The sequence below is a fragment of the Oncorhynchus tshawytscha genome, linkage group LG11 (genome assembly GCF_018296145.1).
Source record: "Oncorhynchus tshawytscha isolate Ot180627B linkage group LG11, Otsh_v2.0, whole genome shotgun sequence".
NCBI classification, from domain to species: domain Eukaryota; kingdom Metazoa; phylum Chordata; class Actinopteri; order Salmoniformes; family Salmonidae; genus Oncorhynchus; species Oncorhynchus tshawytscha.
The window spans coordinates 18,632,156-18,647,990 of NC_056439.1; the positions used below are offsets into that span (position 1 = coordinate 18,632,156).

Below are 15,835 nucleotides of genomic sequence, written 5' to 3' on the forward strand. Positions count from 1 at the left end.
GGGGGTAGATGAGAGGGGCTGGGGGTAGATGAGAGGGGTTGAGGGTAGATGAGAGGGGCTGGGGTAGATGAGAGGGGCTGAGGGTAGACAGAGGGTAGATGAGAGGGGCTGAGGGTAGATGAGAGGGGTTGAGGGTAGATGAGAGGGGTTGGGGGTAGATGGGGGTAGAGGGGCTGGGGGTAGATGAGAGGGGCTGAGGGTAGATGAGAGGGGCTGAGGGTAGATGAGAGGGGTTGAGGGTAGATGAGAGGGGTTGAGGGTAGATGAGAGGGGCTGAGGGGCTGAGGGGTAGATGAGAGAGGGGCTGAGGGTAGATGAGGGGCTGAGGGTAGATGAGAGAGGGGCTGGGGGTAGATGAGAGGGGTTGGGGGTAGATGAGAGGGGTTGAGGGTAGATGAGAGGGGTTGAGAGGGGGGGGTAGATGAGAGGGGTTGAGGGGCTGGGGGTAGATGAGAGGGGCTGGGGGTAGATGAGAGAGGGGCTGGGGGTAGATGAGAGGGGCTGGGGGTAGATGAGAGGGGCTGGGGTAGATGAGAGGGGTTGGGGGTAGATGAGAGGGGGCTGGGGGTAGATAGATGAGAGGGGCTGAGGGTAGATGAGAGGGGCTGGGGGTAGATGAGAGGGGCTGAGGGTAGATGAGAGGGGTTGAGGGTAGATGAGAGGGGTTGAGGGTAGATGAGAGGGGCTGAGGGTAGATGAGAGGGGTTGAGGGTAGATGAGAGGGGTTGAGGGTAGATGAAGGTTGGTATTAAAACAAACAAAAGATAACTATTGTAAAATACACTGTCTGTAAAATGTATATTTTTTTAGTTATTTTACCTTTATTTAACTAGGCAAGTCAGTTAAGAACAAATTCTTATTTTCAATGATGGCCTAGGAACAGTGGGTTAACTGCCTTGTTCAGGGGCAGAACGACAAATTTGTACTTTGTCAGATCGGGGATTTGAACTTGCAACCTTTCGGTTACTAGTCCAATGCTCTAACCACTAGGCTACCCTAAGTATTGTTGTCCATTAGTTTCTCCAATTAGGGGAGGGTTGGTAGGGTTAGGGGAAAATATATACAAAATATATATATATATATACAGTGCCTTCAGAAAGTATTCAAACCCCTGGACTTTTTCCACATTTTGTTACGTTAATGCCTTATTCAAAAATGTATTAAATAGTTTTTTCCCCCTCATCAATCTGCACACAATACCCCATAATGACAAAGCAAAAACAGGTTTTTAGAAGTTTTTGCACATTTATTACAAATAAAAAAACTGAAATAACACATTTACATAAGTATTCAGACCCTTTACTCAGTACTTTGTTGAAGCACATTTGGCAGCAATTACAGCCTCGAGTCTTCTTGGGTATGACACTACAAGCTTGGCACACCTGTATTTGGGGAGTTTCTCCCATTCTCCTCTGCAGATCCTCTCAAGCTCTGTCAGGTTGGATGGGGAGCATTGCTGCACAGCTATTTTCAGGTCTCTCCGGAGATGTTAGATCGGGTTCAAGTCCGGGCTCTGGCAGGGCCACTCAAGGACATTCAGAGACTTGTCCCGAAGCTACTCCTATGTTGTCTTGGCTGTGTGCTTAGTGTCGTTGTCCTGTTGGAAGGTGAACCTTCGCCCCAGTCTGAGGTCCGGAGCACTTTGGAGCAGGTTTTCATCATGGATCTCTCTGTACTTTGCTCCGTTCATCTTTCCCTCGATCCTGACTAGTCTTCCAGTCCTTGCTGCTGAAAAATATCCCCACAATATGATGCTGCCACCACCATGCTTCACCATAGGGATGGTGACAGGTTTTCTCCAGACGTAACACTTGGCATTCAGGCCAAAGAGATCAATCTTGGTTTCGTCAGACTAGAGAATCTTGTTTCTCATGGTCTGAGAGTCTTTAGGTGCCTTTTGGCAAACTCCAAGCAGGCTGTTATGTGTCTTTTAGTGAAGAGTGGCTTCCGTCTGGCCACTCTACCATAAAGGCCTGATTGGTGGAGTGCTGCAGAGATGGTTGTCCTTCGTGAACTCTGGAGCTCTGTCAGAGTGACCATCGGGTTCTTGGTCACCTCCCTGACCAAGGCCCTTTTCCCCCTGGTTTGAATCCAGGCCGTATCACAGCCGGCCGTGATTGGGAGTCCCATAGGGCCGGCGCACAATTGACCCAGCGTCGTCCGGGTTTGGCCGGTGTAGGCCGTCATTGTAAATGAGAATATATTCTTAACTGACTTGCCTAGTTAAAAATAGGTTCCATCAAATTTAAAGAATAAACAATCTAAAAAAACTATTTTCTCCCTCCGCTTTACTATATCCCTGTTCCCCATCCTCCCATCTCTCTCTCTCTCTCCCCCCGCCCATGTGTAGGCAGGCATGAATAATGTCCAACAGCTTATCTGTGTAACCCGCAGTGTCTCCCTTCCCTCACTCCCGCCTCCCTGCCCTTATATGCTAATTTGACCTACAAATTCTGTCAAAGTATGTCAAATGAATGAGAACACTGTTGAACTCCAGCCAATGTTCTTCCTCCCTATCTCTCTCTCTCTGTCGTCGTTCTGCCTCTCTCTGTGTTTCACTAGTTTTTCCTGCCCCCTCCCTCAACACCTCCCCCAGCTTCACTGTCTGTCCCTCTTACCCTTCTTCTCTCGCTAAAGTTAGGATACACGTTAGCCGACTAAACTCAGCTTCACAATTTACGATGGAGTTGAGCCGGCGACTAGTGTGGGGGCGTACAGGAGCTCCGACGTCACATGAAATGAAGTTTTGATAAAATAGCCCGCATTTACACATGGATGCTGAAATCTGTAGTTTTTGATTAAAAACGTCCTTTTATGTGACGTCGGTAGTAGCCACACTAGTATCCGCTCAACTCCATAATCGTGGAGTCGAGTTTAGTCGACTCCCATCTCCAATAACAGCATGTATTCCTCAGGCTAAACAAAAGCTAGACTTTTGTCTAATATCTGCTCAGGGTCCAGCTGCAGTGTTGGTGTCAACCTAGTTGGAAAGTGTGGGACTGAAACGGACTGACTGACCCATGTTGTAGGTTCCAGTTCCAATGCAGCTGTCCTGTCCAGTCTTGGCGAGAGTGCAGCACTAACCGTGAGACCTGGGCCTGTATTCACAAAGAGTCTTAAAGTAGGAGTGCTGATATAGGATCAGTTTTGCCTTTTTAGAGTAAGATTACATAGAAAGAGGGGGGCCTGATTCTAGCTCAGCTCTCCTTTGTGAATACGGCCCTGGATCTGTTGGATTATGGCTGCTGTGTCTGTTTCTTTACGTTTCCCGATTGCCAAACCAATGCCCACTGTTTTAGCCCAAGGATCCCCCTTACTATATGAGATGTGTAATGTGTGTGTAGTAGTAGGAAAGTAAATTGTGTTTTTTTTTTTGTCTCTTCAAACCTGGAAAGTGGTGAGGCGCTGACGTTTTTCGGCCGTGGCTTCATAGAAGAGCACTTGCATTGACAGACAGACAGAGTATAGTAAGGAGTTTTCCAGTCCAGGGGCTGGTGTAGAGCAGGCCACATGAAAACAGACCCGGCCACTGTAGTCAGTCCACCACAGCCAATGATTAGTAGACTGAGACCATTAATAAGCACCATTACAGCTGCCTGCCTCCATCTCTCTTTTTCTCTCTCCTTCTTCTCCCAATCCCCCCCCCTGTTCTGTTTTTCCTTTCCATTGACACGCTCCAGACATTACAGGCTTCCAATCTAAAAAGTATCCACGTTTCAAAACAAGCTCTTATAAACAGCTGTTATCCAGGTTCAGATCTGCTGCCGACAAAATCTGCCCTTCCTTTGTTTATCAGAAGACGTCATGGTCCTGGTCCTGAGAGAGGGGGATTCTGGGTCGGCTCGCTCCAGATCTGACCTCTGCTTGGACTGACCCATTTCTGGAGTGGACTCTCCTTGTAACCATACGCACTCACACATGCCAACACACTGTAAAACCGTGAAACACGTGACACGTTTATAACCTAAACATCAGTGTTTAAAACTTAAAGATTAGGCATTTAGATTAGCCAATAAGTGTCCTCGTCTTAAACGCAGGCGTTTAGAATGCCAGATTAAACATCATAGTCAGCGGTTTCCAGTTTCCAACCAGGAGAACACCTATATCTATTTTAAACACTAGTGTTTCATTGCCGATTGTCCTGTTTAGAGTGCATTTAGTCATTAGAAATTGATGTGACTTTTCCATTCCATCAGCGTTAGGAGTGTCTGTCACCTTGCCTACATTTCAGCCCAACTGAACATGACATGATAAATTATTCCAATGGTTGGATTTCCTCGCTCTGGCTGGAGACCACAGAGGATGAGTAGGCCATAACTAAATGCCTTATGAAATGTATAATATGTGGTCATAGAGGGCTTACTTGTAATTAACACTTTAACTCATGCAGTCACTTGGTGAAAGCTTCAGGAAGAGAAATTATTGAATTCAACAACCATACGTCTGTCACTAACAAACACAGTCATGGGTGGGTAATCTCTCACATTCACTTGAAAGGCCTGTTGGGAAATATGCAGATATGGCTTTATGCCCTAGATTTTTAGAACAACCCCCGGATGTTCATGTGTTTAAAGAGTGTTACAGCAAATGAACGTGTTCTGGGGTTTACAATCTAAACACTCTGATGCATTTTCATTGAAATTCTAAATGTTTTGTCGCATTTAAAAAGTGTTACAGAAAAGTGTTTCGTTGTGTGTTCAGATCCTAAACACTTGGTTTTACAGTACACACTAGAGGTCGACCGATTCTGATTTTTCAACAGGACCAAAAAAGCTGATACCGATCAAACGGACGATTTTTTTGTATTTTTTTACTTTTATTTGTAATAATGACAATTACAACAATACTGAATGAACACTTATTTTAATCTAATATAATACACCAATAAAATCAATTTAGCCTCAAGTAAATAATGAAACATGTTCAATTTGGTTTAAATAATGCAAAAACAAAGTGTTGGAGAAGAAAGTAAAAGTGCAATATGTGCTATGTAAGAAAGCTAACGTTTCAGTTCCTTGCTCAGAACATGAAAACATATGAAAGCTGGTGGTTCCTTTTAACATGAGTCTTCAATATTCCCAGGTAAGAAGTTTTAGGTTGTAGTTATTATAGGAATTATAGGACTATTTCCCTCTATACCATTTGTATTTTATTAACCTTTGACTATTGGATGTTCTTGTAGGGACTTTAGTATTGCCAGTGTAACAGTATAGCTTCCGTCCCTCTCCTCGCTCCTCCCTGGGCTCGAACCAGGAACACAACGACAACAGCCAACATCGAAGCAGCGTTACCCATGCAGAGCAACGGAAACAACCACTCCAAGGCTCAGAACGAGTGACGTTTGAAACGCTATTAGTGCGCGCTAACTAGCTGGCCATTCCACTTCGGTTACACCAGCCTCATCTCGGGAGTTGATAGGCTTGAAGTCATAAACAGCTCAATGCTTGACGCAAAACGAAGAGCTGCTGGCAAAACGCATAAAAGAGTTGTTTGAATGAATGTTTACGGGCCTGCTTCTGCATACCTCTGCCTACCTCTGCTCAGTCAGATACTTAGATACTTGTATGCTCAGTCAGATTATATGCAATGCAGGACACGCTAGATAATATCTAGTAATATCATCAACCATGTGTAGTTAACTAGTGATTATGATTGATTATATATATATATATAAGATAGGTTTAATGCAACTTATCTTGGCTTACTGCATTCGCGTAACAGGCAGTCTCCTTGTGGAGTGCAACGAGAGAGAGGCAGGTCGTTATTGCGTTGGACTAGTTAACTGTTAGGTTGCAAGATTGGATCCCCCGAGCTGACAAAGTGAAAATCTGTCGTTCTGCCACTGAACGAGGCAGTTAACCCACCGTTCCTAGGCCGTCATTGAAAATAAGAATGTGTTCTTCACTGACTTGCCTAGTTAAATAAAGGTATAAAAAAAATGTTTAAAAAAAAATCTGCACCCAAAAATACCGATTTCTGATTGTTATAACTTGAAATCGGCCCTAATTAATCGGCCATTCCGATTCACCATGGTCTCCCACTGTTCCCCCTTCCTGTCCCCCTGTTTGGCCTGATGGTTTTGACCTGTGTTTCCTTGCCAGAGTGGAATCTATATTCTGTTTTCCTCCCTTCATTGTGAAGCAGGTTTGTATTTGTTTCTGTTTTTGTCAAGAGAAGGAAAGCAAACGCCAAGCCTTTAGTCATTGTATTCAGATACAGTTTCCTCTGGGCTGGTTGGACACAGCAACACCTACACAAACACACATTTACTCTCACACAAACTCTTGCTGGCTGGCTGGCTGTGTGTGCATACTCAAGGTCTGGCTGGCTGGCTGGCTATTCTCTTTATGACCTGCTTGAGTCATTAGTTAGTCAGCAGCCCCATAATGCACTGTGTCTCTTACCACACAGGTCTGCTTTGTTGGCCACATACCTCCCAGTTTGCTGTGCCGCCAGGCCAGGGCTCTGCGAAAGTAGGTTGGAGCAGTGAGAGCCTATTGTGGTCTTTCAGGGATGCCGTCCGCAGCAGGGATAGCCCTCTGCCAAAATGATTGTTATATGACAATGATGAGACACAATAGACTGATTCAGATGATGTCAGGGCCTGTGTTATTCATCTTCAATAAGAATACCTCCCTGCCTGTAGAAGTCATTGTGATAATGGGGAGGTGTGTGCATACTCAAGGTCAGTATAGAAAGAGTTAAGAGTTGACAGTAGTGTGGTGACATGGAGTTTTGTGCTTTTTGTGTGCTGAGAGTTTCTGCTTTTACAAGGTTACTATTGATTCTGTCTGCTAGTGAGGATAGGGAGGAGAGTTTGATCTATCGAGAGAGATGGAGGGGGACAGTAGTGCGGGGGGGGAGATTGAGGTGGAGAGAGGGGGACAGGAGTGAGGCGAGAGGGCGCAAGATTTAGGTGGAGAGAGGGGGACAGGAGGGAGGGAGAGAAAGAGTCCAGCGTAACGAATGCAATGGGGACAGGAGTGTCACGGCCCTTTGTGGTGTGGGTGGGGAACCCCTATTCAAGCAGCAGAGTTACAGGGGGGCATAGCTTGGTGTTCTGGATTCCACTGCACTACAGTCAGCATAACTTACAACCAAACACACAATGTACTAGTCTAGCTTCTTCAACAGCCAAACACATCATGTAGACTAACTACAACAGCACAGCATTCGTAATGAATACTCTTTTTTTTTGCTAGCTCTGCTAATTGACTTTCCACACAAACACACTTTGAATTTACAACCACTGCTCCCATAGCCTGGTCCTACATGTGTTTGTGCTGTCTTGCCAGCTCCTATGTTCATCATGGTCATGATGGAGTTGGCTAAACAGCACAAACAGATCTGGGACCAGACTAGTGCTCCCACCCTCCTGTGCACTTATCAAACTAATAGGTCAGCGGTTCCCAACCTGTTCCGTCACGGGGGCCACCAAAATCACTGTCAAAAGCTCTTGAGGACCACCATTCACGATTCAAGGATTTTTTTAAACATAAAATATCTCGGAGGTCAAATTTAGTTCATTTTAGCAGTGATCTGTTATTGTAAATATTTTGCATTGTCAAAAGCTTCAAATACCATTTACACTCCCCACTGTTATTTTAAAATCTAAAATAAAATCATTAGTGGGTTAAAACCCACTGCAATAGGTTTGTTGTGCATTCCTTTGTAGGATAACAACAGCCTACCCAGTACCCTCTCTCCTTCTCTCTCCTGCTGTTGAGGCATCCTATGGTGACGTTGATAGACTGTTACTGCCGTAAGGGTTTGCCTGTTGGCACGTAGACATGTCTTTATTGGGTTACTGGGTGCTGTAGTTATTTGACTGTTTCTGTGTTGGTATGTGGGGAAATAACCATTAGATAAGACACAAGGCTACTGGTAGTGATCGCGTAACCAAACCTCAAATCTCATGTGTGTTGGCCTGCTGCTAGCTGTTAGGAGAGACAGGATGCATTGCAGTAGTGATGCTGTTGATTTTCGTCTGAGATACTTTGTGTGTGTGTGTGTGTGTGCTTGTTTCGTTGTTTCTGTGTTGGCATGTGGTCAACGGCAGTTAAGACATAAAACTACTGGTGCCCTCTGTGCTGTTCTCCATGTGCGCTGTCTGACTGACTGTCTGGCTTGCTGACTGACTGGCTGACTGGCTGACTACACCTCTCTGGTCAATATTGACCCTCTTTACTGATGGAAACAAATGTTGACCTTGTTGAAACTGACCGTTTGGTTATTATGCAAATCTTATTGGAGGGTCTTTACGTGGTCTTTCATAAAATATTAGAAGGGGCATCCAGTCATCCAACCAAAACATCGCCCCGGTCATTGAGGGCTTTATCCAACCAAAACATTGCCCCGGTCATTGAGGGCTTTATCCAACCAAAACATCGCCCCGGTCATTGAGGGCTTTATCCAACCAAAACTTTGTCCTGCTCTTTGTGTACATTCAAGGGCTTTTCTCTGGGTTTGTGTAACATATAGCTCCAGTAACGTATAACTCCAGTAACGTATAGCTCCAGTAACGTATAGCTCCAGTAACGTATAGCTCCAGTAACGTATAGCTCCAGTAACGTATAGCTCCAGTAACGCATAGCTCCAGTAACGCATAGCTCCAGTAACGCATAGCTCCAGTAACGTATAGCTCCAGTAACGTATAGCTCCAGTAACGTATAGCTCCAGTAACGTATAGCTCCAGTAACGTATAGCTCCAGTAACGTATAGCTCCAGTAACGCATAGCTCCAGTAACGCATAGCTCCAGTAACGTATAGCTCCAGTAACGTATAGCTCCAGTAACGTATAGCTCCAGTAACGCATAGCTCCAGTAACGCATAGCTCCAGTAACGTATAGCTCCAGTAACGTATAGCTCCAGTTCTGTTGGTCGTTACGTTGGCTGAGAGCTTCTAAGGGAGGAGTGGAACTGTGTTGAAACCTGTGTGATTGTTTGTGCTGGGGGAGCAGTGTGGGAGAACTCCTCCCCTCACGCCGTCTCAATGTTCCCTAAACTCTCAGTGGGTCTGGGCCCTCCTCACGGATCCTCTGTGTTGTGGTTATGAAGGAGAATGTGCTGTGTCTGGGGTCTGGCTCTGGATCAACTTCCTGCTGGTGTGTTTACCTGGGTCTGGGCCTGCTGGCTGGGCTACTGGGGGTCAAGCATGTCCTCAGGCCTGGGCACTCCTTCAACCCCCTCTCTCTGATCTCTCCCTGTCTCAAGGGGAGGAAGGAAAACAATGTGCCCATACTGGCTCTGTGGCTATAGGTATGGGACCTCCTCATGGACACTGCGCTCTTACGCTCCTTTCGAGAGGTTTATTTGCCTGCTCGGCGACTCGCTTTCAACTCCCCCACCTTCCCGCCCTGCCACCCAGCCTCCCGGCCCTCCTCCTAGCTCTAGCAGGGTGTTTGCTTTCAGTATTAGCTGACCTCCTGACTCTGTTCTCCTTAGCACCTCCCTGGCTCTGCTTCTTACCCGAACACCTCTGCAGGGAAGCCACAACCGAGGCCACCGGCTGGGTTCCTCAGCGTTGTGTCTGGCTGAACTTAATCTGAATACAGCCATAGAAGCACTCCATGACACCATGTATCACACCGAGGACGCCAGCTGCTCTCGCCCACACCTCTGCCCTTTAACTGTCGACCTTTACGCATAGAAGTTAAGAAAACACTGCTTGTCCGTTGTCTTCTTGTCGCCATCATGTCGTCTTTTCTTCATACTGGTTGTGTGTTTGTGTGCTCTCCTGTAGGTGTTCCAGGACCTGGGAGTGTCGGTGCTGGCCGGGGCGTCAGAGGGTTACAACGTCTGTCTGTTTGCCTACGGGCAGACTGGCACCGGCAAGACCTACACCATGATGGGCACGCAGGTGAGGAAGGGTTATAACGCTTGACTTTATGCAGGTATAATGCATTACGACGGCACTTATAAAGTGTTGTCAGGACAGTGTTACCTCTCATATAATCTGGAACATCCCCGTTTGGTGTTCTCTGCTGTGTGTTGAAAGGAGGCACAGTGATTTGATTTGGAGGCACAGTACCAATAAAGTGAATGACTCTTCTCTTTTCCTCCCTTGCGCTCTCCTCCTCCTCCTCTCCTCTCAGGACTCCATGGGCCTGACCCCCAGGATTTGTCAGGTAAGGAATCGGTCCCATAATTCAGTCTAGAGGGTCTTGTGAGGTAGTGTTCTGGCTATTGACCTGTTCCACCTGTCTGGTATCTCCAGGACCGGTATAGTTGTCGTGACGTTGCCTCCTATGCACGCTCCTATGCACGCTCCTATGCACGCAGAACCAGGGCTCGTACCCGAAATCCTCATGCGGCAGTAATAAGTTGTTCATTCAAGTTATTCACAGGAGCGCTGTACTACTTCTGCTCTGTGGATCACACAAGACGACTCAGCGCCAGATTGATTTGGTTGTTTATCTTTTCTCTCCAGGGCCTGTTCAGATCTGACGCCACCTTCCCCGAAGGACAAAACTCCAGCAGGGTTGAGATCAGGTACGAGGGGACTGTGTGTTTGCCTATTTCTCCTTGAGTGATCGCCTGACTCCAGCTATCAGTGAGCGCACATTGGTATCTAGGTGTCGTGCCAGTTCCTTGTGACGGTGCATTTTACTCTCCTTCACCTGCAGCTTTCTGGAGATCTATAATGAGCGTGTCCGTGACCTGCTGCGAGGCAGAGAGCGGAAGAAGAAAGACTCCCTACGGGTTAGGGAGCACCCTGAGAAGGGACCCTACGTACAAGGTGAGGGGGCGGAACAAGTGTCTACTACATGAAGCCGTAGTGGTTGGTAGATACAATACCCATTAAGTCCAAATTTACACCGATCCAATGTGTGGGGAGGAATGCGTATGTGTGGGATAGGATTCACTCACCAACTCAGTGGATATGTTGTGTAGCTGTGGTGAGCAGTATAATGATAAAGGTTTGCATGCTTATTTTAGAGGTCAGTCTTAGTGGGATGTTGTGGTCCTCTTAGTCTTCTAGCCTTGTGTTTAGGACTCAACTTTGATTATTAATAACAGAGTTGCAATCTCGGCTTGAACCCAGGCTCTGCACTTTGCTCTCTCTTTTTCTCCCTCTCCCTCCCTCGCTCTCTCTCTCCCTTTGCCTCTCTCGTTCTCTCTGCCTCTCTCTATCTCTTTCTTACTCTCTCACTCTCTCTCTTTTTTCTTTCATCACTTCTCTTTCTCTCTCTCCCTCTCTCCGTCTCCCCCCCTTCCCTCTATTCCCTCAAGCCCAACATCCACTCATTGTCTGTATCAGGAAAACTCCCCGAGCATCACAGGAAGGGATGTCACTTCCTGGTTGCAGCATGAAGCACATTGCTGTACTCTACACACAGACCAGATTATAATGTTTGGTTCTCCAGAGTCTCCTCTCTCTTTCTCTATCTGGTTCCCCCAACCCCTTACCACCATTAAGTCTCTTGGTCTAAGAAACGTGCAAAAATGTTTTCCTCACCACTGACTTCTAAGTTTACTGCAGAAAAAGGATGATGTTACGTCATCATTTGGGAAGTTAAAAGCTATTGGAGGGTTTTTGTGGCTGTGCGAGACACCAGACGTGATTCAGCTGAACCACACTGTAGTAACTTAGTTCCTCATCACTTCCTAATCGCACATCACTGCCAACTCAGACAATGTTGTTCAATTAAACATTATTATTCTGTTTGATATGATTCTGCATATTTGTAGGTGGTATTGATAATTGCTGTCTGTCTGTCTGTCCTGTCTGTCTGTCTGTCTGTCTGTCTGTCTGTCTGTCTGTCTGTCTGTCTGTCTGTCTGTCTGTCTGTCTCTGTCTCTCTGTCTGTCTGTCTGTCTGTCTGTCTGTCTGTCTGTCTGTCCTCTCTCTCTCTCTCCTCTCCTCTCCTCTCCTCTCCTCTCCTCTCCTCTCTCCTCTCCTCTCCTCTCCTCTCCTCTCCTCCTCCTCTCCTCTCCTCCTCTCCTCTCCTCTCCTCTCCTCTCCTCTCCTCTCCTCTCCTCTCCTCTCCACAGACCTGTCCCAGCACGTAGTGTCTGACTACAAGCAGGCGGTGGAGCTATTGGAGGAGGGCATCGCCAACCGCATCACCGCGGCAACACACATCCACGATGCCAGCAGCAGATCCCATGCCATCTTCACCATCCAGTACACCCAGGTGAGGTCCCAACCCGGCGTCAATCCAATCCCAGCACTTGGATTCACTCGCCCAGGTCACGACCCTGCCGATCCATCAGTCACAGTAGTTATTCCAGTCTGTTTATTCGTCCCCATGCAGGCTATTCTGGAGAATAACCTTCCCTCAGAGATCGTCAGCAAGATCCACCTGGTAGACCTGGCTGGCAGGTGAGTTTGTTGAAGAGGTTAGCCCTGCGTGTTCCCAGATGCCTAATCATCCCAGATACAGGTCTCAGTATCCATGAGCAAGCTGCCTCCTAGTGGATCTCTTCTGCCATGACTGTGGGTTCACTGACCCGGCAGTCTCTTTTTAATCACACGGTAGCTTTTCACTATGGTACAATTTCCAGCGTTGCATTTCTCTAGAATATGCGATGTTCCAGTGTGTTGTTGTTGCTCTGCCTGACAGCGAGAGAGCAGACCCCCACTACTGCAGAGACCGACTCACTGAGGGATCCAACATCAACAAATCCCTGGTGACTCTGGGTATCGTCATCTCTGCTCTGGGTAAATATTAAACAGGACTTTTTTATTGGGAAGTACTGCCTTCCTATCTGTGTTCTACCATCTCCTTGTCAGAATCCACTTAGCTTTCAGTACACAGATCATGCTGTACATACATGCACATCTTTCATTCGTACAGGCTGATATTTGTAGATGTGCTCTCCGTACAGCACTGTGCCTCACGTAACTGACCCAGTGCCCTACTTATCTTCTGTTCTGTAAGACTAGCCAAGTGAGACTACCCTACACCTAACCCAATCCTCCCCCCCTGTCCCCTGTCCTTGTCTCTTGTCTTTTCCTCTCATTGTCCCCATCTTTTGCCCCTGTCTCTGTCCCTGTCTCTGTCCTGTCCCTGTCTCGTTCCCTTTCTCTGTCTCTGTAACCTAACTCTCCCCTTGTCTCCCCTGTGTACGGCTATCTCCAATAAAACACCATCCTGAACTACGTCTGTCCCTTTCCAGCCCAGAACTCCCAGATGTCCAGTAGTTGTCAGAGCATCAACAGCGTGGCCAGTGAGGGCGATGCAGGCAGCACTGTGGGCAGCCACACCAGCTCTCTGTCTGGGGGAGGAGGAGGAGGAGGAGGAGGAGGAGGGAGAAGACACTGCTTCATCCCCTACAGGGACTCTGTCCTCACATGGCTCCTCAAAGACAGCCTGGGAGGAAACTCCAAGACCATCATGATCGCCAGTGAGTGAGGAATATTGGCATTGCGTTGCACATTTGCGTCAACTAGTGGGAGTGGAAATAGTGATCCCGTTTTCTTTTGTTGTACTTATGATTACGATGGGCCATCGTTTGTCTATACGACAGCACTGAAGAAAGACCGTTGCTGCTGAATGAGTCCAGTCAGTGGTTGGAATGAGGGTACTGTAGCGTTATTATCCCAACTATATATCTGACCCCCCTGCCTGTGTCTTGCAGCCGTGTCCCCGTCCTGCAGAAGCTACAACGAGACTCTCAGCACCCTGCGCTATGCTGCTCACGCCAGGAACATCGTCAACAAGCCACGCGTCAACGAGGCGAGTGTTCTGAGCATTCTGTTGTATGCTGCTGCGACCTTTCGTCCACCACCTAGTGAGCCTTGTCAAGAGGTTATGACCTCTCGACGTAACGATAGAGGTGTCGGACTGACAGTCGTAGGGACCTGGGTTTGAGTACCGGTTGGGGCTACAATATTAGTGGTAGCGTTTGCCTTTGCGCCATTCCATTGCCTCTGAGTGTTTGGTTGTGCTAGTGTCTGAGTATCGTAAAGGATCATGTCTTGCCTCCCGACAGGATGCCAGTGTGAGGTTGATCAGAGAGCTACGTGAGGAGATTGACAGGCTGAAGAGCATGCTGCTCAGCTTCGAGATGGTACTGGTTCCACGGGATCGGGGTTTTCACTAGGATTTATAATCGCATGCACCAGCGGTGTGATTGGGGGAAAACAATTTATTACTGCCTTTGTCTTGTGACATTGACCAAAATGTCTGTGGTAATTCCTTCACAGCAGCGGAATCCCAGCCCTTCTCTGAGCGATGAGCGAGACGGCAGTCTGTCCGACATGGTGTTACAGAATGAACTAAAGGTAGAGAGGCTCATCTATCAGACTTCCCACTAGAACTGTGTACCGTCACTTTTAGTAAATATTACCACATCTTGTCCTTTTTATACAATCTATGCTCCTGACTCCTCTCCACACTGCCTGACCCTAATCTTCCCTCCTCCAGGTGGATCAGCTGACGAAGGACTGGTCAGAGAGCTGGCGGGACAAGAAGGAGCTGTTGGAACAGTACAGTGTGGATATCAACAGAGACCGGGCTGGTTTTCTCATACACTCCCTGTTACCACACCTTATTACACTGGACCGGGATGTACTCAGCACCGGGGTCACCTTCTATCACCTCAGGGTATATATATAATACACACCTTCGGATACTACCACACATATCCTCATCCACGCCCTGGTACCACACCTTATTACACTGGACCGGGACATACTCAGCACCGGGGTCACCTTCTATCACCTCAGGGTATATATAATACACACCTTCGGATACTAATACACATATCCTCATCCACGCCCTGGTACCACACCTTATTACACTGGACCGGGACGTACTCAACACCGGGGTCACTTTCTATCAGCTCACGGTACGAGCGTGCATACGCATGGACACTGGCACACAAGCGCGCGAGCACACACACGCACAGACACAGACACACACACGCACAGGCACACGCACATACACACATCCACGGAACTCACATTCTACATGTACCTCTGCACTACACTTCTTCTTTTGCTTCTTTCTATGACTGAAATGTTTCTCTTTTTTTTGTCTACTAGATTCTCCCTCCCTGTTCTTCCTTCTCTCTCTTTGTACTGCTCGATGTTAAGACGAGGTGCGTTTTCACTCTGTCCCCTCTCTTTTTCTCCCCCCCGTTGTGAGGCACGGGCTCTGTGGACCTACGCCTATCCTGATTCTGACAACGACTAGAATGGCTTTAGGGCCGATGATTATGCCACTTCCTGTATTTAAAGAGCAGAAACCACCTTGGAATCCATACTGCTCCTGTAGTGGGGCTGTAGTTACATAAGCTAGCCTTTTTATCCCACAAGATAGCATTTGGTAAACAAATACTTGTTTTCCTGAAAGCAAGTCTAAGTGTAGGGCTCTGAGGCCTGTGAGAGTCAAGCTTAGTGTAGTAGAACGTCATGTGGTAGTAATTTGTTCTGTTATGAAATGTTTGTTTTAGGCACACCCAACCGTGCCTTTGTTGACATGTTTTTTTCTCTCCCATCCACCTTTTAAACCCTCTGTCATCCTGAACTCTTCACTACCCTCTGTTGTAGGAGGGGGTGACCACGATTGGACCTCAGGACAAACTGGTTGAACCACAAATAGGTAGGCTGATGTCATATTGATATCTCCTATGTTCTCTGTCATATTGATATCTCCTATGTTCTCTGTTTATTATCTGTCATATTGATATCTCCTATGTTCTCTGTTTATTATCTGTCATATTGATATCTCCTATGTTCTCTGTTTATTATCTGTCATATTGATATCTCCTATGTTCTCTGTTTATTATCTGTCATATTGATATCTCCTATGTTCTCTGTTTATTATCTGTCATATTGATATCTCCTATGTTCTCTGTTTATTATCTGTCATATTGATATCTCCTA

General features: G+C 47.0%; 1 protein-coding gene across 1 annotated transcript in view; it reads left to right on the forward strand.

Annotated features, from left to right (window-relative positions):
* stard9 (StAR-related lipid transfer (START) domain containing 9) overlaps positions 1-15,835 on the forward strand; it is a 56,828-nt gene that overhangs the window by 15,076 nt on the left and 25,917 nt on the right. The window contains exons 4-16 of the mRNA XM_042330606.1: positions 9,743-9,859; positions 10,095-10,127; positions 10,430-10,491; positions 10,626-10,738; positions 11,995-12,137; positions 12,258-12,325; positions 12,567-12,664; positions 13,123-13,350; positions 13,585-13,799; positions 13,849-14,016; positions 14,153-14,230; positions 14,373-14,552; positions 15,500-15,551. Coding sequence (XP_042186540.1) covers positions 9,743-9,859; positions 10,095-10,127; positions 10,430-10,491; positions 10,626-10,738; positions 11,995-12,137; positions 12,258-12,325; positions 12,567-12,664; positions 13,123-13,350; positions 13,585-13,799; positions 13,849-14,016; positions 14,153-14,230; positions 14,373-14,552; positions 15,500-15,551 — 1,555 coding nt within the window. The remainder of the gene's footprint in view (positions 1-9,742; positions 9,860-10,094; positions 10,128-10,429; positions 10,492-10,625; positions 10,739-11,994; positions 12,138-12,257; positions 12,326-12,566; positions 12,665-13,122; positions 13,351-13,584; positions 13,800-13,848; positions 14,017-14,152; positions 14,231-14,372; positions 14,553-15,499; positions 15,552-15,835) is intronic.